This window comes from Musca domestica, unplaced genomic scaffold, assembly GCF_030504385.1.
Source record: "Musca domestica strain aabys unplaced genomic scaffold, Musca_domestica.polishedcontigs.V.1.1 9, whole genome shotgun sequence".
In the NCBI taxonomy this organism is placed as follows: Eukaryota; Metazoa; Arthropoda; class Insecta; order Diptera; family Muscidae; genus Musca; species Musca domestica.
This window is the reverse complement of record NW_026712435.1, coordinates 17,793,865-17,817,238: the sequence shown is the minus strand read 5'-3', so window position 1 is coordinate 17,817,238 and position 23,374 is coordinate 17,793,865. Positions and strand designations below refer to the sequence as shown.

At 33.3% G+C, this 23,374-nt stretch overlaps 2 protein-coding genes and 2 long non-coding RNA genes across 9 annotated transcripts in view; 2 read left to right on the top strand and 2 right to left on the bottom strand.

The window, feature by feature from the left end:
- The window catches only part of LOC101894333 (alpha-tubulin N-acetyltransferase 1), a 151,309-nt gene extending 139,359 nt beyond the window's left edge, over positions 1 to 11,950 (top strand). For 4 of the 6 annotated variants that reach the window (XM_059131750.1, XM_059131753.1, XM_059131752.1 and 1 more), the window contains one exon: positions 31 to 10,270. Coding sequence is in view for 2 of the 6 variants with exons in the window: in XM_059131754.1 (XP_058987737.1) it covers positions 11,426 to 11,468 (43 nt within the window). In the remaining 4 variants the exon portion in view is untranslated. Of the gene's footprint in view, positions 1 to 30; positions 10,271 to 11,425 lie in introns of those variants that run through there. The other 2 variants (XM_059131754.1, XM_059131755.1) reach the window with 2 other exon arrangements.
- A 3,031-nt stretch (positions 11,951 to 14,981) lies between these two features.
- Positions 14,982 to 15,587, top strand: LOC131806898 (uncharacterized). The gene is made up of 2 exons (XR_009344217.1): positions 14,982 to 15,095; positions 15,165 to 15,587. It is a non-coding gene; the product is annotated as an uncharacterized LOC131806898 (long non-coding RNA).
- LOC131806899 (uncharacterized) lies at positions 15,310 to 15,649 on the bottom strand. Its single transcript, XR_009344218.1, has 2 exons — positions 15,560 to 15,649; positions 15,310 to 15,491 (listed from the first exon to the last, which is right to left on the bottom strand). It is a non-coding gene; the product is annotated as an uncharacterized LOC131806899 (long non-coding RNA).
- Positions 15,650 to 18,720: 3,071 nt separating this feature from the next.
- Positions 18,721 to 22,380, bottom strand: LOC101896467 (cleavage and polyadenylation specificity factor subunit 5). The gene is made up of 5 exons (XM_005185703.4): positions 22,038 to 22,380; positions 21,368 to 21,632; positions 20,753 to 20,918; positions 19,131 to 19,245; positions 18,721 to 19,061 (listed from the first exon to the last, which is right to left on the bottom strand). The coding sequence occupies exons 1-5, from the start codon at positions 22,175 to 22,177 to the stop codon at positions 19,040 to 19,042; spliced, it is 708 nt and encodes a 235-aa protein (XP_005185760.1). The 5' UTR covers positions 22,178 to 22,380; the 3' UTR covers positions 18,721 to 19,039.
- Positions 22,381 to 23,374: the final 994 nt, after the last annotated feature.

Below are 23,374 nucleotides of genomic sequence, written 5' to 3'. Positions count from 1 at the left end.
ATTTCACATTTTCATAGAACAAGAATTGAGGCCCAGGTCGACGTCTTCGTATATCCCCCATTAACGGTACCTCCCGATATTCAGTACATTGTTGATTTTAGCGACATTATCCACCGGAATTCTGGTATTTGAAGTTCGTAATGAATTCTACAGCCTACGACAGAAAATTGTCTCTGCAGGTCGACGTCTTCGTATATCCCCCATTAACGGTACCTCCCGATATTCAGTACATTTTTGATTTTAGCGACATTATCCACCGAAATTCTTTCAAATTTGGTATTTGAAGTTCGTAATGAATTCAACAGCCTACGACAGAAAATTGTGCGTGCAGGTCCACGTTTTCATATAGCCCCCATATAACGGTACCTCCCAATTTTCGGTATTTTGATGATTTTAGCGTCATTATTCGCCGTAGCAGTTTTAAACTACGCATTTAGAGTTCAGAGTACAGTCTGTGACAGAAAATAGTCTATGCAGGTCCAGGACTTCGTATATCAATACCTCCCTATATTCGGTATTTTGACGATTTCAGTTACATGTTTGAGATGTCGTATATGAAGTTAGTAATGGAAGCTACAGCCTGTGACAGAAAATTATCTATACACGTCCAGATGTTCGTATAGCTCTCATATAACCGTACCTCCTTATATACGGAATTTGATGATTTTATCTACATCATTCACCGTTTATTTCAAGTTTCGAGTTTTAATATGGTAATGACTTATGACAAACAATGCCTATGTAGGTCCACGTCGTATAGACTCCAATATAACGGCTATATTCGGTATTATTATTTTTTTTTTTAATTTTAACAGCATTTTTTGGGGATTTTATTTTTTGAAAATCTCCAAATTTGTTTCAAATGGTGGAGGAACAACAAGTTCGGCCTGACCGAACTCTTTGCTTTTTAGCTTGTTTTTTTTATTTTGCTTCAATTTATCATTTGTTTGGAAGAAAAAAACTGGTTTTCAAGAACAAAAAATGATGTGGCAACAATTTGTTAACAATTGGCTTAGTCAATTGAAGAAGAATTAAAATTTTAAATAAAAAATGTAAATTTAATTGTGTAATTGTTATTAAAATTACTTTTTTATTACATGAAAGTGATTTAAAGTTACAAGGGCTTGTAAAAATACAATTTCACTTGCAAACCCAAAGTGGTTTAGAAACGTAAAAAAAATTGCGTTTTTCGTTTTTTGAGAAACTAAATACGAAATTAAAATCACTTTTGTACGGAATTCGTTCCTGTGGCATGCCTGATAAAAAAAACGTGTCCAATCTTTACTATTGTATAACCCTTACATTTCACATGGGACATGGGACATGGTAGAAGAATACAGGTGGATGCATCAACGCTTGGGAAAATTGATATGTCAAAATTTTTAAAACGTTTTATCAACAATAAGTAGATTTTTATATGTTTTCATGTTATAATATGCATTTTCAACAATTTTTACCCATATCAATAATTTTTCATACCCTCACCACATTTTCTATGACCTATAGTACAATTTTAAGACCAATAGTTTTGTAGAATATTTTGATTTGCCATGATCACGTTTAAAGGGAGTTTTCATTCATATGTTAACAAAGAACCAAAGATGTCCCTTTGTTGACTCGCCTAAGGTTTAAATTTCTTTGCCAAAATATTCCTCATGTTTTATCTACAATATTGCCGAAGACACTGTATACCTAAAATGCACGGATTCTGAGAAATTTAAATCCGAAAAAATTCAAAAATGTGGATGAAGAGGGAACTTGCCCCCTCTATTTTGATTACATTTCGATATAAACTTTTTAAACGCCGTTACACGTCTTCTTTTTTATACCCGCAGCCATATGGCCAGAGATACGGCCATTTGATACGACCAAAACGTGCCTCATAGAAATTACGGTTTTAAACCCTAGGTCTCTTCGGACCAAATCCGTTATAGAAAATTTGGAGTCCATCTAGCGATGTCCGTCCGTCAGGCTGGCCAGTGCGCACGTTAACTCTCGAAAGGAACATCCGATTTGATCCAAACTTGGTATATCGTAATATTGTTGTCAAACTTAGATCGATTTCGGAGAGGGCAAATCGGTCCCCTCCTTCTGGTACCTCCCATACAAAATGTCAACATTTTCAAAGGAAATAAAATTACTGAACACCAAGAAAAAATGATAATCCGATTTTGCTCCAACTTTGCGAATCCTAATAATTGTATCAGTTTTGAACCACAAACAGTCAAAATTTTGAATAAACTCATTTGGAATAATAACTCATATAAATTGTGATGTAAGCTTCCGTCTGTCTGTCCTTCCTGTCTTCAAATTACACACATCACAATATTTTTTATTAACCCAAGGTCTGGTGTGAAGATGGAATATATCGGTCCACTCCTTCTGGTACTTCCTCCACAAAGTGTCAACATTTTGAATATTCATGAAGCTCATAAAACGCGAACTTAACATCCAATTCCTTTCAGACTTGGTACATCTCAAATTTCGATTTCGATCTGTTATAATTTGTTATAACACATGCCATTATTTTTACTGAAACAATATCTGCAGTGAAAATGGGATATATCGGCGCACTCCTTCTGGTACTTCTCCCATATCTGTTATAACTAGCGAAACAAGTCGGCGATTCTATATAACTTGCTATATGTAAATATTTCTTTTAAACAGAAATCTGATATAAATGATATAATTGTCCGTTTCCTTTAAATTTTTCACATGCCAATATTTTTATCTGTGTTGGATGAAGTGGAATATTTCCGTCCGCTATATCTAGTACCTCACGCATATGTCCACATTTTCCCAAAAAAATGCTCATATCATATATTAAGTATAGGAAGTAGACGATTTTGGCACTTTGTAATATTTATAACAGACTTAGGTCAGATACGCATTGGACAATATTGCCCAATTGCTTCGGAACCTACCCCATAAAGGGTCAATAGTGTGAAATACCATTACTCAAGGCTGGGGGTATACATCTGACGACAAGGCCGACTGATACTATTTTATTTGTAAATTCCGAATTCGGTTGGACAGTTCATTGTCCCAGCAGCTGTGTCGATGCGACAACCTGTATTCTTCTACCATGCTATGGGATATAACGAACACATTTAACGCGTTTTATAACAGTTAACTTCCAAGTCACTCAATGCAAATGTCCTTAAATGGAATCTAAGTTAATGATAATAATGGAACGGATGAACTCCTTCACCTTAACTCACCTTTGTTTAAAACAAAACTTTCCTTTTTGAACGTGCTGCAGAAATGTTCAGGGAAAGAGAATATGTTTTATTAAAATTTGCCGGGTCCCCTACAAGGATCTGAGCTTGTCTACGACGGCAAAAAATTAGCCTTAATCTTGTAAATAGTGAGTCATTTCTTAACAGGAACGCGAAAATTAATAACAGGAGCTCAGTAAGATTTAGCGATTTAACGCTAACTGATTTGAAGAGTAACTTCTCTTGTTAATCTAGCGAAACAATTTTTGGATTTGGAACAAAACTATCTGAGTCCACACTGCTCTATTGGCTTAGACGAAGTTTTGTCTTCCTTGCCTATTTCGAATAAACACACGTTATCTTATCCTAATTCTTCATAGCGACAAGGTCTTGAAATGGCAATGTGGAACTCCTCTTCGTTTATAGCATTCACAAAAAGGTATTAAAGGACACGTTTAGCAATGTAACGTTGGTCGATCCGGTTACTTAACCGTCAAAACGGTTAAGTAACCAGATGAAATGTCAAAATTCATGCTTGAGGCGAAAATAAATACTTTCGCCTTGACAGAAGAATTTTGTGGCGAATATGTTTGTCGCATTTTTTGTATGTATAACACATGGTACATGGTAAATTAAAAATGTTAAACGAAAAATTGTTGATATTTGTAAAAATTGCATATCATAACAACCTCGTATTAGAAAACGTATAAAAATCTACTTATTTTTGACAAAACATTTTAACAATTTTGACATATTAATGTTCCCAAGCATTGCAATAATTTTTTGAATAAATTTTCATTTTAAATTTTTAACTTAAAAATTGGTTTGACAGTTCATTGCCCCAGCAGCTATGCAATGCGACTACCTGTATTCTTCTACCATCGTTTTGAAGTTTGTTTTTGTTGCAGCGAATTCAAATTTAATTGACAGAACGTCTGGTAATCTGCTTAGCTGGAAGGGGGACCTTATACTTGGATCATGGTAAGGACCTTATGCTGAATGAGTAGATTTTAATTAAGATTCAAAATACAAACCATTTATTTTGTCTTTCTTGTCAACAACAAGGGAGTGTTGCCACTTTTTTTAAACTGTCGATGTCGATTCTATGCCTTACCGCATGGTAGAATAATACAGGTAACAGCAAGTGTTGTTGTACAACAACAACATACGAATTTATTTTTGTACGTAATACAAGTGTCAGAGTTATGTGTCCAAAAATGTCAAAAATATACTTTTTAGGAATTTGGATTATTAAATTGAAAATGCACAAGCATGGTACAATAAAAAAGGAAGGTAGAGCTATCGTCTGATTACATTTTTCTTCTAAGTTTACCCGACTTCTGCCAATTTTGTGTATGTATTTGTGGTTTTGAAAAATAAGAAACTTAAATTGCGGGGCGCACATTAAAGATATTAAGCAGATTTGCCATTTGTAATTGAAAGATTGAACACTTATGATCATGTTTTTTTAGAGAACATCCAGACATTTCATCCATCTTTAGCGCGGTTTGACTTATTTTAAAAATGAACAAAAAATATCAAATAAATGAAAACAATTTGTTGCCCATAATTTTGAATAATTCGAACAGGGCTGTATTACTGTAGTTTTACGAAGCTGTTCTACCTGCTTATTGCACCATGTGCAGAAGCATAGTTCCTCAATTATTTAATTTTAACGCTTTTACATCCTTCCCCTAAATGTATAGTTGTTAGATGTTGGTCCTAATCTCTCAACACTTCAAGCAATCGTCGCTTTCGTCAATTATGTGTCGCTGCTTTTTAACCACGCACCATCGCCGTTGGAGTTTTGTTAAGTACAACGGCGATTTTTTTCTATTATTAGGCAAAAAATATGTTCACATTGCCCTGCAGTAACATTTTATATCAAAAAAAGGGTATACCTATTATATATGAAGAAATTGAATTTAACATGGTAGAAGAATACAGGTAGGCGCATCGATACAGTTGCTGGGACAATGAACTGTCAAACCGAATTTGAAATTAAAAATGTTGAATAAAAAGTTATTGAAATTTGTAACAATTGTTGAAAAATACATATTTTGACAAACTCCGATTTGCATCGCATAAGAAAAGATATAAAAATCTACTCAATTTGGACAGAACATTTAAAAAAATTTGACTCATCAATGTTCTCAGGCGTTGATGCATCTACCTATATTCTTCTACCATGGAATTTAATCACAAAACGTCATATCGAGCATGACACTAGTATTACTATAGAATCAAATCAGCTGGGACTTGCTGTTACCTGCAATAATTATACCATGGCCTTAACGTAATGCCATTTTTGAATCGAAGCGACGGCAATGGCGACTTGCCCATAACGTCGACGATGACTATAGAAACGACAACCATAACCGTGGGCGGAATTCTTTATGGTTAATTATGAGCTCCATTTATACTTTTGGACCACCTTAATATTTAAAAACATTTGAACTAAATCATTGAATGCAAGAAAAAATAAAATAGTAATTTTCTCTTAAAATTCTATTTTGCGGACTCATGTGCTAGTAATCAATGATGTGCATAACTAAATTGAGAATGAGCGTAACTGAGAATTCACCATCAAAAATCGCTGACGAAAAGAGAATACGCATATAACCAGTGCCGTTAACGTACGTTTTTGAGCAGTTTTGTACATCTATGATCTTAATACGGAGTGTTGACCCACTAAATCTATTTAAACCATACTGAAAACGCACCTTTACATCTCCTTTACAGAGGAAAAGTGTTTTTGAATAGTTTCAATCGTTTACAGCGATGTCCCAAGGAAGCCAATATCAAAATATGGACTATAAGTATTATACCGCATACATATCTATTCCCAAAATTTCGCAAAACTCCATGAGATTCCATATCATAAATGCATATCATGTTATAGCAAAGTCCATAGTATTCTCTTTAAAAATTGGAACAAAATACGACACAAAAACAAAAGCTAATTAACATAAATTCCTTCAAATATTCCTTCTCATTTACGCCACATATTTTTTATTTAAATATTATTTCTTATTGTTCTGTTTATGTTAGTCTAATTGATTTGCTTCTGGCTTCTGTTTATAAAATAAAAAATAGCTTAATTTTATATTATTCCAGCTAATACCAATGAACCTTAAGTACCTAAATGTTACTCCTAGGTAAAATATATAAATGCACAATTCTGCACTTTGTTATAGAAAAAAATAAAGCAAAAGCATTCAGCATGCATGTCAATTCCAATATTTTAATTTATCACAAAATCTAATACAAGCCACACACAATAGAACCGTTGGTACAACCTGGAGGGTTGTCAAGTTGTATGCTTCGGCCCCAAACGATACAAATTTGTATACAACCGCTTTGTAAAACTTCACTTTTCGAAGAGTTCATTTGAGTTAAGATGACAACGGAAATAATTTCGTGCTCCATAATTTACTTAATAGCCTTTAATTATTATTAATTTTTGAAATTCCGTTTTATATATATTTTAATTTTTTTTTTTATTTTCATTGAAATCACACATTTGATTGGATTTTGTGTTGTTTTGATGTGCGAAACAATGGTGTTGCCTCTTTGAAAATAAACACAAAATGAAACTGTATGCAACATGCCCACAAACATTACAATCGGTTAGTCCAACACGACAAATGTCAAAAAATTTTAATTTTTTGTACAACCGAGACACAACTTCGTACAACCGGGCCACAAACGATACAATCTTGAATACAACCTCTCCAAGTTGTACAAATAGTTGCTTTGTGTGTGGCTCGCATAAGGACGGTGGTATTACTTAAAAAATAAGTATTCACTACTCTGCTAGTTTTGCAATTTTCTTCGATATCATAAAGGGAAAATTGCTTATCATAGTAAAAACTTTAACATTCTTTCAATTGTGGAACAGACCCATTATCTCATTGCCGTTTCTTTTCATGACGTTGATAATTAAAATATTTTGTTGCAAAGCTGCAATAATAGCAACATCTTTCTGAGAGACTAAGGTAGTTTTATTCTCTTTTGCAAGGAAATGCGAAAAGTAAAAAGACGGTATTCCTGCAGAAAATTGCAACTAATCAGCTGATTTGTCAAGACAAACCAATTTGTCCACCATTAAAAGAATTAAAAGAAAGGAAGCACCACCAATTTTACAAGTTTTAAGGTTGGAAATGTCACAAAATATGCCTAGCCATGACTTCAAGCTCTTTATGTACTTGCACCCTTAGAAATTAAAAGGAAATTAGAAATGAAATTTAAATATGAGCAATAAAAGAAAGATAGATTTGATCTGTTTCCCGGAATTCTTTAAACGTGTAGCTAATTTCGTTTGTCTATAAATGTTGGAAATAGTCTTTTATTTTCTTATTACATATTAATATTGACGTTTCTCACATTTCTCCAAAAACAATTAGTCTTGCTAATTCCAAAAAAAATTCAAATTGAAAGCACAAAAAGAAATAAACAAACAAAAGAAAAGAACTGATTGAATAGGTGTGTCTGGTTACCCTAAAATTTATAACAATTGTTACAAATTGTTACTGGAAGTCGTCTGTTAACCTGAAAGTTCTGCAAAAGAGAGCGGTTGGAGAGAGAAATTTTGACAGTTCTTTCAGTGAGAGTTTGCAAATTCTTGCTGGAAAAATTTCTCTTCTTCTTCTCATTCAAAAAAAAGTATTCACTACTCTGCTAGTTTTGCAATTTTCTTCGATATCATAAAGGGAAAATTGCTTATCATAGTAAAAACTTTAACATTCTTTCAATTCTGGAACAGACCCATTATCTCATTGCCGTTTCTTTTCATGACGTTGACAATTAAAATATTTTGTTGCAAAGCTGCAATAATAGCAACATCTTTCTGAGAGACTAAGGTAGTTTTATTCTCTTTTGCAAGGAAATGCGAAAAGTAAAAAGACGGTATTCCTGGAGAAAATTGCAACTAATCACCTGATTTGTCAAAACAAACCAATTTGTCCACCATTAAAAGAATTAAAAGAAAGGAAGCATCACCAATTTTACAAGTTTTAAGGTGGGAATACATAAAGCTCTTATCTGGCTGGCTTAAGTCATCGGCTGGCTTCTTCGGAAATGAACAAAGGAGTCTAGGGTCAAAATCGGAAAGTCAACCTGAAACTCCTTTGTTCATCTACGAAGAACGAAATTAGAAATAAAATTAAAATATGAGCAATAAAAGAAAGATAGATTTGATCTGTTTCCCGGAATTCTTTAAATGTGTAGCTAATTTCGTTTGTCTATAAATGTTGGAAATAGTCTTTTATTTTCTTATTACATATTAATATTAACGTTTCTCACATTTCGTAAAGTTGTTCTCCAAAAACAATTAGTCTTGCTAATTCCAAAAAAGGATTCAAAATGGAAGCACAAAAAGAAATAAACAAACAAAAGAAAAGATCTGATTGAATGTCGATGAATGAGAAGAAGAAAAAGAAGAGTTGCAAGTGATTAGGTGTGTCTGGTTACCTTAAAATTTGTAACAATTGTTACAAATTGTTACTTGAAGTCGTCTGTTAACCCGAAAGTTCTGCAAAAGAGAGCGGTTGGAGAGAGAAATTTTGACAGTTCTTTCAGTGAGAGTTTGCAAATTCTTGCTGGACAAATTTCTTCTTGCAATCACTTGCAACTCTTCTTCTTCTAATTCATCGACATTCAATCAGATGTTTTCATTTGTTTATTTATTTCTTTTTTTTGTGATGTTAATTTGAAAATATTAGTTGTGTTCCAGTACTTTTTTAGTAGTAAAACTAGCAGAAGAGAGAACAGTTCGAAATGTCATTCTCATTTAGGTTTGCTCAAAAAATAAGGGAACGGAAAATTAGCAGAAATGCGATAAAATGTCAAAATTCAAAATTCCAAAAGTAAACAACCTAAATCGGACTGGTGAAACCTTACTGAAAAGAGCGCCAACATTTAAAAAATGAGTATTGAAGACGATAAGTTAAAATTAATAATTTATAATAATAATTAATAATCTGATTCCTCATTCAGCCAGTCCTCTTCACTGCTGGAATCATCCAAAAGTGAATACATCAGTTGCTCCATATTTTCTCTTTTTGTTTTTTGCACGACATATATAGCTTTTTCCTTTAGTTTTCATGTTGATCATTTTCTTTATTGAAATGTATCAATACATTTTTCAACCTTGTTAGCCCTGCCAATTAAATGTCAAATTTACAATATGCACATTTCTGCTCGGCCAAATTCATGTAGCTAAAACAAGCAGAAATGTGCAGCACTCAGCGCCATTTTTTTCTCGAGAGAGCTGCAAGTTTTGCTAGTTTTTGGAGTAAGGGAACGCGTTGTAGCAGAAAAAGTGCTAATTAGTACTAATTTGCAGGTTCTGGAATACAACTATTGTTTTGGAATTAGCAAGACTAATTGTTTTTGGAGAACAACTTAACAAAATGTGAAAAACATAAATATCAATATGTAATAATAAAAAATAAAAAACTATTTCCAACATTTTTAGACAAATGCCACTAGCAACAGGTTCAAAGGATTCCGCGGAACACAGCAAATCTATCTTCCTTTTATTGCTCATATTTTTATTTTATTGTCAATTTCCTTTTTATTTATAAAAATTGTGAAATTGGTGGTGGTTCCTTTCGTTTAATTCTTTTAACGGGGGACAAATTGGTTTGTTTTGACAAATCAGCTGATTAGTTGCAAGCTTCTGCAGGAATACCGTCTGTTTACTTTTCGCAATTTCCTTGCCAAAGAGAATAAAACTACCTTACTCTCTCAGAAAGATGTTGCTGGACAATTCCTGCAGGAAAAGTAACCAGACACACCTATTGCAAGAAGGAATTTGTCCAGAAAAGAATTTGCAAACTCTCACTGAAAGAACTGTCAAAATGTCTCTCTCCGACCGCTCTCTTTTGCAGAGCTTTCGGGTTAGCAGACAACTTTCAGTAACAGTTGTTACAAATTTTAGGGTAACCAAACACACCTAATACAAAAAAGTTACTACCCCTGGTAAATATTACCATCGTTCTCCACTCGAAAACAAACGTTGTTTTTATAAAAAAAAAAACAACAATAAATGGATAAAGCCTGACCATTTTGCAACAACAAAATACTACGGTATCCCGAACAAACAAGCCAACACTGTTCTATTAATAGACAAGGCACGGTAGACGAAGGGGTTTTTGTTGTGACAGACAAAACCAACTTACATGGTTATGCTTATGGTAGAAAAATACAGGTAGATGCATCAATGCTTGGGAACATTGATATGTCAAAAACATTTTAAATGTTCTTTCAAATATAAGTAGATTTTTATGTTTTTTATATGACGTCATTCGGAGGTTTTTATAATTCGCGTTTTTCAACAATTTTTATAAATTTTAATCATTTTTCATTCAAAATTTTCAATTCCAAAATTGGTTTGACAGTTCATTGTCCCAGCAGCTGTGTCGATGCGTCTACCTATGTTCTTCTACTTCGTTCAGGTTGAACGAAAGCATAACAAGTGGAGAAAAATGTAAATGTTTATAAGTGCGTTTGTGGGATTTAGAAGACTTTCCAAATAAATTTTAGTTTTATTTAATTCTTTGGTTCCTCTTCTATTGAGCTTACCATCTCATCGCTTGGGTAAAAAACGTTTTTGTCATAGAAATTACTTTTAAAATAATTTCTGGGGAGAATATCCCAGACAAAAAACGAGGGAACTGGTAAGGATTGGCGACTCTTTCCGAAACCTAACTATTCCCAGCCTTACCCCCTGGTAAACATCACCATCGTTCTCCACTAAAAAACAAGCGTTGTTTTTATAAAAACAACAATAAAGGGATAAAGCCTGACCATTTTGCAATAACAAAGTTACTATGAAAACGATTTCTTCCTTTTGTGATATCGAAAAAATAGTAGATTCTTGCAGTTTCCGGAATAGAGCAATTTTTAAATTTATTAAAAACTTATTTGAAACCATCTGACGTTTTCTGTCTTATGGTGTCTGTTCCAGAAATACAAAAATGTAAAACTTGTTGCCTTTAGGAAATTGAAAAATATTGCAAAACTAGTAGATTCTTGCAGAATATCTTTCCCCAAAACAAAATTTAATTTTGACTTTTTGCCTAGTGTTTGCATTCCAGTGCATTTGCTTTATAACACACCTACACATCACGCAATAATTAATACTGAACACACTAATACACTTACATAAATACTTTAACAAAATGAAATTTCCACAATTTCAGCGAACATTTACAAACAACAAATGAAAATATTAGCACAAACTAAAAGTATGTACTCAACTCAGTATATTTAACCAAATAAGAATATATAGTAAGAAAAAGAATTATATACAATTTTATATATTGTAATTAAATAAGAGAAACTAACAAAAACCTTATTTTTATTTTCAAATTTATTTTCGAAATACAAAGTATACAAATTTCAGAATATTAACGACTCAATAATAACAATAATATCATCATCAATGTATTTCTTCCAATTGCAGTGGTCAAACATATGAGAAATTAAATGCTGATTATATACTCTAAGCAGCTAAAAATTAATTACACACTCACGCATACTTTCCTTCATATGTATGTGTGTCTATTATAACATAAACAACAGATATATAATACAGGCCCTTTAGACCTACAACTTTTATAAATTCTTATCAAAACATACTATATTTACGAACTATATGCTCCTTTCTAATACTCATCAAAAAAAAAAAAAAAAAAAAAAACAAGCATTGTATTTGTGTCAAGCCAACATTGTATGAATGACATGTTTATTGAATAAAGAATTTAATAAAAATATATGAAAAATATTTCCCTCTTTTATTAGAATTATATATGGGTAAGTTGCGTATCAACATATTATATTAAGTTTGTCATTCTGTTTGTAACACCTCGAAATATACATTTTAGACCCCACAAAGTATATATATATATATATATATATATATATTCTTCATCAGCATAAAATTCTATCTCGATTTAGCGATGTCCGTCCGTCTATCCGTCTGTGGCAATAACTGTAGCTTCCGAACGAAATGAAGTAGGTTGATAAAATTTTACTCTAATGTGTATTATGTCTGCAGGACTTTTGGTACTGAAAATGGGTGATGTAGGTCCACGTTTTGGTATTGCCACCATATAATGGTACCTCCTTTTTTCGATATTTTGATGATTTTAGCGACATTATTCACCGGAATTGTTTAAAATTTGGTGTTTAAAGTTCGTGATGAATACTACAGCCTATGACAGAAAATTGCACGTCTTCATATAGCCCCCATATAACGGCATCTCCCCATATTCGGTATTTTGATGATTTTAGCGACATTATTCACCGGAATTGTTTCAAATTTTGGTATTTGAATTTCGTAATGGATACTACAGCCTGTGACAAAAAATTGTCTGTGCAGGTCCACGTCTTCGTATAGCCCCTATCTATATTCGATACCTCTCCATTCGATATTTTGATGATTTTAGCGACATTATTCACCGGAATTGTTTTAAATTTGGTGTTTGAAGTTCGTAATAGATACTACAGCCTGTGACAGAAAATTGTCTGTGCAGGCCCACGTCTTCGTATAGTGCCCATATAACGGTATCTCCCTATATTCGGTATTTTGATGATTTTAGCGACATTATTCATCGGAATTGTTTCAAATTTGGTGTTTGAAGTTCGTAATGGATACTACAGCGTGTGACAGAAAATTGTCTGTGCAGGTCCACGTCTTCGTATAGCCCCTCTCTATATTCGATACCTCTCTATATTCGATATTTGAATGATTTTAACGACATTATTCACCGGAAGTCTACGTCTTCGTTTAGCCCCCCATATACTGGGACCTCCCCATATTCGGTATTTTGATGAGTTTACCTAAATTATTCACCGAATTCTTTTATTCAAGTTTCGCATTTGAATATTATAATGGTTTGTGACAGGATCACGTCGTCGTATAGACTCTAATATGACGGCTACATTAAGATTTTAACATCATTTTTTACGATTTTTTTTAGAAAATTGCTAAAATCGTTCCAAATGATGGAGGGTATTCAAAAATCGGCCCGGCCGAACTTACTGCTTTTTAAATTGTTTATAAGGTATTATGTAAAAAGAGCCGGAATTACAATAATAACTAAAAATTACAATTTGACGTGCCATAACGACTAATTGGTATTATGTGTGTCATATGCGCGAAATTACAATTCTGTTACAATTTTCGTACCACAAGAGGCTGTAGTATTCGACAAACGTTGGAGACTTTACAAAGGAATAAATAATATACAAAAGGGATTTGAATAAAAAGTTTGTATCAACATTAAACAAAACATATGCATGTACACCATTTCGCTTTTTATACCCTCAGCCATATGGCTAGAGAGGGTAGGGTATATATCATTTGATACGGTCAAAATGTGCCTCATCGAAATAACGGTTTTAGACCCTAGGTCTCTTTGGTCCAAATTCGTTTCAGGACATTTGGAGTCGATCTAGCGTTGTCCATCCGTCCCTCCGTCGAGTATTCGATTTGATCCAAACTTCCTGCATCGTATCGGTCCACTACTTCTGGTACTTCCCCCACAAAATGCCAACACTTTCAAAGAAAATCATTTACTGCACAGAAAGAGAAAGGATAATCCAATTTTGCTCCAACTTTGCAAATCCTAATATTTGCATACGAAAATGGACAATATTGGTTCACTCCATCAAGTACCTCCCCCACAAAGGGTTAAAATTTTGAAAAATTATAACTCTTAAAAGATGTGATGTAATTGTCAATTTGTCTTCAAGTTACACACAACAACATATATGAAAGTCGATTTCCTGAAAATTTTGCACATACCAATATTTTTATTTGTATTAGATGAAGAATCTGTTACATATTATAGTAGGTACATATAGGAAGTAGCCGATATAGTCCGAATCTGGCACGTCGTGATATTTATATTTATATACGTCCATTTCTTCGGAACCTGTTATGTGTGCATTTGCTCGGCATACGATTAGGCCATCCGACTGTCACAGAGACTCCCAGGGCTAGGGATCTCAACCCGCCAATCGAATCCAACACACTAACATTGAAAGGGGACTTTACTACAATTGCTCTACTCTACGATATACAAAATAGGAGTCATCATACAGGGATCTCGGTGGATCGATCCCACACTCGCCCACCCTACCTGGATCCAGTATTTCCATTTCTTGCGTTTCTCTGAATCCCCTTGAACCACACGCTTTGAATCACACACTTACTTCATACCACCTTCCCCCCCTCAAGTTATACAAATTTAGCAACACATATTAGTATCTACTGTTTACAAAAGAATCATTTTTAATTTTATTAAAAAAAAAATAAGTTAGCTTTAAATATTTTCTTAATTTTTTTCTCTACTATTTTTTTTCTTACACTAAAATTGACAAACTGTATGGTATAAAAAAAAACAAATTAAGAATAATACCGGGCTTTCTTAAATCTATGGCTTTAATTACTCGGTAGAAACCAATATATTATCCTTTGCCTTGCTTTTCCCGCGCAATATTCACGCGTCTATACGAAATTACTAGCCACCTAAAAGAGCTCTCTTAACCGGCCTAATTGCCGCTAAAATTCCACGGCCTAAACTATCAGATCGAATCACAAGGACTCAAGATAATTTTACTGTAACACCTCCTAGCCTTTGAAAATAAACGCGGTATTTTTCCCTTACAAACTGATTATTACTTAAATCCTAAGAACTATAACCTATCTTATTACTAAATCTTTATACTGAATATTATATTTTTTTTTTCGAAATTTATGATTATTAACTCTTTTTTTCTTTTCTTTTAGTTCCAAAAAAAGGAGACAGCAAATTTTATGGACGTCACATATATATATATAAATATATCAAGGACAACACAACGGTAAGACACCTTTTACCTGAGCAGTGATTTATAACGTTATTGATTAATTCTTCTTATCTCTCCTTCCAGTTTACGCTTCTTTCCGGAGGAAACAGATTTTGAACGCCAGGCAAACCCTCAAATGAAGCTGGACTTGTTGACTGGTCCTTTTACAATGCCGGCGTTCTGGGCGGGATCAATAACCGGCACAGCAAAAAGCTCAAAGTTGCAGCTGGCCAGTTTACAATTCAAATCTCCACACCCTCAATGTAACTTTTTTGGCTTTTTTTTCCTGTGGACAACTTGCCACTACCTTGCGTTACCAAAAAGAAAAGGCAATTTCCCGCCGTTGTGCTGACCAAAACCGGACAATTTTCGGTGCTTCCAAAAAAGGCTTGATACACCACCGGAATATTCCTGTTGGAGCAACACACATCACATATAACAACACAATACTCAACAAACCACTGTTACAAACTACTTACACAATAAAAAAAAATCGCAACACACAAATTAAATTTTTCCACTTCTTCACTGCTCTCTAGCTAAGTTTCACCGGTAACGTCTTATTCTTAACTTTGGCTTTTCTTATGCTCGCAGCCTTTTATACCCCTCTTCTCAGTGAATCCCGCCAGACGCTCATTTTCCACGAAACACCATTTTCCTGAACCATTTTCAATTTTCATTCCTTTTTCTTTTCAACTGTCAATAGCCATTTTTTTTTTTTATTGTGAATTCTCATTTCACCTCACCCCTGAGTCTCTCATTTAAAAATCAACGGCTGTCTAACTATTCGCCCAACCCTTTTCACTTACGTTACCAACTCGCCAATTACCCCAAACAACGCCAATTTCCTTTAACCTTATACGGCAGCGAGACATCAGCAAAAACATTTTAATTATTTCTCTCGAAATCTTTTGTTTTTCTATTCTTCTGATATTTCTTAAATTTTTATTTCAACGTGCCGCTTTTTTTTTTCATAATCATTCATTCAAATTGTGTCTAAACAAAATTTTTATCATATTTATAGTAGGTTCCCACCTACTCAGCAATCATAGGGCTGCCTAGTCACTTCTTAGCCTGAGTCACCCTGTCATTTACTACCTTTATAATACTCTTTTACTCAACCCTGTTCGAGCCTAATTTCGTACGTAGCGAACCCTAACAAACCATTTCCGGCATTTTGATCCCATCGCCACCCGGACTACACACCCCGCAGAAATTACAAGCAAATTGAAATCTCGAAGCATCCTCACCATCCTCACTAAAAACCCAGGAAAACTGAGCAAATCCATTTGAGGACCAATTATGGGATGCACTACCAACAGAATTGGGATAATTTCTGCGGTGGTTGTGGACAGGTTTTGCCAAAAAACACGGCCCCATATATTTGTTGCCTTTTTGCGCCGCATGTGAACGGCCTGCAACAAACCTATTCCATAGAGGGTCAACAATTTGAATAATCATAACTCTAGGCTGGGGTATACATCTGTCGGCACAACCGACTGGTACTATTTTCCTAGTTAGATTAAAAATCACTACAAAGAAACGATTCGACGAAATGATCCAGAACTAGCAAATGAATCTAAATTTGACAAATTAACAGCAAATTCAAATTGAGACAAGTTAAAAAGCAGTAGGTTCGGCTGGGCCGAACTTTGCATATCCTCCCGTATACATTTCGATTTTCAAATACCAAATTCGAAACAATTCCGGTGAATAATGTCGCTAAAATCGTCAAAATACCGAATATCGCAGGTACCTCTATATGGGGGTTATACGAAGGCCATTTCGAACTTCAAACACCAAATTTGAAACAATTCTGGTAAATAATGTCGCTTAAATCATCAAAATACCGAACATAGGGAGATACCGTTATATGGGGGCTATACGAAGACGTGGACCTGCACTGACAATTTTCTGTCTTAGCCTGTAGTATCCATTTCGAACTTCAAATACCAAATTTTAAACAATTCCGGTGAATAATGTCGCTTAAATCATACAAATACCGAATATCGGGAGGTACCGTTAAATGGGGGCTATATGAAAACGTGGACCTACATGGCCCATTTACCAACTTAACCTGTCTACTGGCAAAATAAACATGTGTGCAAAATGTTGCAAAATGGTCAGGCCTTATCCCTTTATTGTTGTTTTTATAAAAACAACGTTTGTTTATTTACCATCGTTCTCCACTAATAAACAAACGTTGTTTTTATAAAAACAACAATAAAGCCTGACCATTTTGCAACAACAAAATACTACGGTATCCCGAACAAACAAGCCACACTGTTCTGTAAACACTCTACATTGAAATGCGCAACAAGAGCAGGTTCTAGTCATCCAGTATGCCTGTAAACACAAATAAGCCTTTACTTATTCGGAGTCAGTCATCGAAAATATGTTAGGCTCTTGCCGCAATATTTTTCGCCTTACGTTTAAATCATTTTGAATATATTCATCCTCAGATAAAAATTGCCAACTCTTAACATATTTCAATATTTAATGAAACAAATAATCGTTTTACTTCAACTTTTTCAATTGACGCTTTTATTTCTTTTAGCCGGACAGCTCGTAATTTGTACAATTGTTTGTTATTCCGGAGCACCATTCCTTTTCACATTTATTACAAAAAAGACGTAATTGAAAATTTTACAAAATACCAACATTTTTAGTTGCAGCACTTGAACGAGTGCGACAACGCGTAGCTTTCCAAACTACTCCAGACACAATAGTCCAATGGATTGGTATCCGGAGATTTTGATGGCCATTGTGCGCTGGAAATGAATAGAGGAACCTCATGTTGTAACTATTGTGCTGAGTACTGTTGAAATGTCCAAAGTCTGTTTTCTTCCGTCCACTTCCTTGATGTCGGGCTACACTACCAGTATCACGGTAACGAGCGATGGTACGAGACACAAGGATTTATTCACATTTAAATGCTGGAGTGTTCTGGCGATAGTCACTTGCCAAATATAAATAAATCTCACCGTCACGCTTGAATTCCATCACGAATAACTTTTTTTCTGGAAAATTCTCACCAAAATGCTTTTGCTTTACTGGAATAATTTTAACAGCTGTCGGATGAGTGGCTTAGATATGAAAGCAGTCAGAAGTTGGTTTGCAGTTTTTTCATCTCACCCTGTATGTAGTAGAATTTTACGACAAATAAATTTGTGTGGAACAACGACCCTTTGGTAAATCGCTTGAGGGGTTTTGAACAAAATATTGCAAACACACAATGTAACTAAAACGTATGGATTCTAGGAATCATAATCTGAAAATTAAAAAAAAAAGCAGAAGTGAGGGAACTTGTCCCTTGTATTAAGGTAATTTTGCGATGCTTTCAAAACGCCGATATACTTCCATTTTTAGTCTCACTTTCATAATGTGCTGAGTTTATACTGTAATTATTTTTTGCGTTGCACAGTGTTATAAAATCAAATGATTCAGAATCTGTCTGAAAGGATATAAATATATTTATAAGAGAACTGGTCGAAATGTTTTTCATGACATAACAGAATACATTATTCTTCTGACCGAAAGGATATAAATGGATTTATGAGAGAACTGGTCGAAATGTGTTTTATGATATAATAACAAAAACTTACCCAACATTTTTTTGTTTTTAATTAAAACAAATCACTTTAAATTATTGCCGTTCATTTGCTATGTAGAATAATATTTAGTCGTTCTATTGGGTATGTTTTGCTTTCTATTTATAAAATCTAAATAAATTGGATTTTGTTTATTATTAAATAATTAATTTTTTTTGTATGTGTATTTTAATATAATAAATTTTGAAATGTTCAAAAATTATGGACATTTGTATGGTGCAACAAATTCGAGTCCATATAATCATCATAGTTTTCCGCGTCATCTGTTTGTGGCTCTAGAGCTCTATTTGAATAGGAGCTTTGTTGTAGATATGTAGACGCCGGCATTGTGGTAGAGGCACACTCTACTCACATATATATGAAATTAAATCTGTAACAAAAAGAAGAGTTAAAAGGATGTAGAAAATATTTTTGACAGAAAATGGAAATTTTAACAAACCTGCATAATGCTTGCGGCAGCGATGAAATAATCGGTCCATAGCCTTGTGAGTTATCATAAAGCTCAAATAAGGGCGCAGCTACCAATTTGTAATTTTTGGGCACAGCAAACAGAGCTATTTAAGAAAAACATAAAAAATAAGAATTACAATAATAGACATTTATAATTTTTAAATAAAACAAATTTTAATGAAGATTCTTAGGACTAAAAAAATAATTTCCTAAATTTTTCAAATATTTTGAGTTTTGGAACTTGTGTCTATCATATTTTTAGGTGTCGTTATAGGGTTATTCTTATAATTATTTTTTGCTTGTAAAAGTTAATATTTACAAACTTGTTATTTTTATGAAATAATAGATGAAATTTTATAAACAGAAAACATAAACAAGTGTTCAAAAATAGCATAAATATACAAAGAATACAATTTTACTAATGCTATTAAAATTATTGTTTAATTTCTTTTTAGTAATGACTGTCTATAACATTAGAGCTTGTTTGGCACTGCATTATTTCTGCCAAGACAATGTCAACACAAAACTTGTCGAAGGAAAATTATTGTTGCACCTCTTATTATGGTTACTAGAAGATTTACAATGGTCATGTTTCGATTATATTTATTGAATATGAAAACATAGCTTCTATATAATATGTTATGGGTACAAAATTTCCAATTTATCAAGTCAAGTATAGAACGCCATTATTTTCATAAAATTTTACATATTTTACTTGACATTCAAAACAATTTTTTCCTAAAACTATGATCCTAGTTAACAACTATGTAGCCTATACAACATAGGAAGACATTAATTTGAATAGTATTTCTTGAAGTGAATTTACATATTTTTAAATTAAATTTCTTTATTTTTATCATAAATAGGATCCGATTCAAATTCTTGAACAAAATTAATACATTTTTTTGTAATATGTTTGAAACAAAAACATATGTCTTTACACATACGAGACATATTCACAAAATTCAAACAACTATTTACACATATAGTGAAAAATGGCAAAAGAATTTGAACGGCATTTGTAGTTATTCGGGTACCGGAAAATTAAACAAAATGTGCGCTATACGAATTCTTTATTCGAAAAACTGCTTTGGAATGTATCGAGATATCCTGAAAGATTTAGGTACAAAGCACATGAATCGAATACATATTCTATTTGGCACAAAGCTGGCTGTTAACAACTTTTGCCAGAGATTATCCTATACAAGGAGAAACATAAAATATGTAAAGAATTATTCGTTATATGATTACAATAATAAGAATATATGTGCAAAGTGTATTTTGAAATTCCCGCATAGTATTTATATTTTTTATACTTTTAATTTTTTGTATAAACAGAAGAGATTACCTGTAATCTCTTCTGTTTATACAATAAATTAAAAGTAGAAAAAATATAAATACTATGCGGGAATTTTAAATTATTAAATTTGTAAACTTAAAAAATTCGACGAAGATTTTAAGTGAGACATTTTCAAACTACACAACTTGCACACATATATACATACATATTGCTTCTAATTTGCCTCAATATTACATAGAATCTATCTTAAATACTAGACATCATTAACAAATACAAATAGGAAGAATTTAAAATTTATATAAAAACGTTACCCTTTTCGTGGAGTTGTACTAAAAACAAACGTTTATGCTCCTTTGGTTTTGTTATGTGAGGAGGTATATACGGATACTGCGGAGGTTCAAAGTTCGGTCGCCACCAATTTCCAATTGTATCTTCGACAATCCATTCTTGCTTAACACCATCTTGACGTCCTAAAGTCTAAATAAATTACAATGCGAATATACAATAACAATGCAATAATTTATTGAATAGAAACATAATTAATTATTTGGTTCACAACATTTTTTTTTTTTTGTTGCTCATCGTTACATTCTGAGTAGTTTCTGTTGAAGTTGTTGTAGTGTAGTATTAGAAATTAAAAAGACATCATTCAATTTGCAACGCCAAATTATCTTTATAAATAGTTTACAAAACGACAATACACAATCATCTTTTGCAGGATGGTATCTATGCCAAATCTGATTAAAAGTAACAACATATACAGTTTATTTCTTGTTGTTATAGGTACACCCACAATAAGTTTCAATTAAAATGTATATTGCTAATGGCGTTTTTTCTACAGACCACCATCATTTTTTTCTCGTCTTGTTTTTAAAAATCATTCATTTAGAGTACAAAATGTCATTTCAAACTTTCTATTTACTTACTTCAGTCAGCAAACGCTTAAGTCCTTCAACTTCATCTTCTCCTGCATTAAGTTCTCCTCCTGGTAATTTAAAGAATGTTGTACCCAATTGCAATAATAACACATGTGGCAAGCCGTGTTCGTGCACCAAAAGAACACCTTCAACGGAACGGCGCATGCCAATGCGATCGAACTCTTCACGCATACGCTGGAATCGGGATGGAACTGAAGGATCTTTTTCAAAAAGTGGTTCCTTTGTGCCGAACGTATAATTTGTGAGAGGATATCTGAAACGGAAATTTGAACGTTAGATAATTATTATGTGCAAATCTTATTTCTTGTGACGTCCGTGTTCTATAAAATGTGCACAGCTGGTGTTTTCTCGGAATTTTTAGAATTTAGTCAATTGCAAGGTAGAAGAATGCAGGGAGATGCATCAACGCTTTGGAACATGTATTAAAAAAATTTTTAATATTTCTTCAAAAATAAGTAGATTTATATACGTTTACGCTGTGCCCCATACATTTTTAGAAGGCGATGTTTGGGATGATAATTCCATGGACGTAATTTTACTTCTCCACATTCCCAACATATATCCACATCTACATCTGGCAACACTGCCAAACAAAAAAATGCTAACCTACTTTGCAACCAACAATGTATATTTGCAACTGTTTATTAATTATACTCACAAGTTTATTGTACGGTTAATGGTTAATGACTGGCTTGGACTAAACTTCTGTGCGCCATTATTCGCACTATCAACTTGTCCTTGGCTACCACGCCGTGGCCAACCTGTTCCAGATTTGTTACTTGATACTTGTGTCGCCATGCTCGGTTGTGTTGAAAATTGAACACACACTCACAAAATTCAATTAATTTTGTGTTTGTTCAATTTGTTATATTCCTTGTTAGATTTAAATACTGTTCTTCGCTTATCTACCACTTTTTGTTAAATATTTTACACACGGTTCTAAGTTCGGTTTCATTAATTGAAGAAAAAGTTATGCCAAAATTATGACGCTGAAAACAATGTCGAAGAGAAATTTCTGACGGCGGCATTTAGAAACAGCATGTCGGCTCGGAATTTATCGATATATTAATTAAGTGACAGGTCAATACCACAAGTTTACTGAATCTCTGTAAAATCCACATGCATATATTTGGACTGCAAGAATGAATGTAACATTTTTTACTATGATAACCGATTTTCCCTCTATAATAACGAAAAAATGGCAAAACAATTAGATTCTTACAGATTATGGAATAAAGCATGAATCTGTGTAAAATCCAGATATGATCTGTTCCAGAACTGCAAGAATGTACAAGTTTTTACTACGATAACCGATTATCCCTTTATGATATGAGGTATAAAAATGCAAAGCTAGTAGTACTGGAACAGAGCAGGATATATTTATGTTCTGTTCCAGAACCTGCAAGAATCTACTAGTTTTGAAATAATATAACGAATAAAATTACGAAACTAGTAGATTCTTGCAGGTTTTGGAACAGAGCATATGTAAATTTACTCACATTTTTAAATTCATACGGATTTTAGAACATATATAAACCTTTTTTATGGTTGGCTCTAGTTTAGTAAAAACTCTCGGATCTTATTGACATTTTTCCAGAGGTAGGTATTCATATCCTGATTCCGGGTACCAAAAGTCCGGGTCAAAATCCGAGTTAGAAAACCTACCCAACTAGTGGGCACATGATGGGGTTATTTAATACGGCTCCGGAATTGTATCAAAATTATTGCTTTTTTGACCCGGATTTTTTAAAAAATCCCCAAAAGTGAAAAAAGCTACATTTTCCACATAGTGCACAAAATATATGCCAAATAGTACTATAACCTTTCCTAAATGCGGAAATATTTGTTATTACCTTTCTGGACCCAGAGATAAAGGTTTTTGAAGCCGAAAGAGGCGATTATGTTCCGTACATTGAAATCATGTCTTCATTATAAAAAGCTTTACTTTGCGCGACCGGTGTTGGAAAGCCGTCTACTTAAAGAAAGTATCAAATT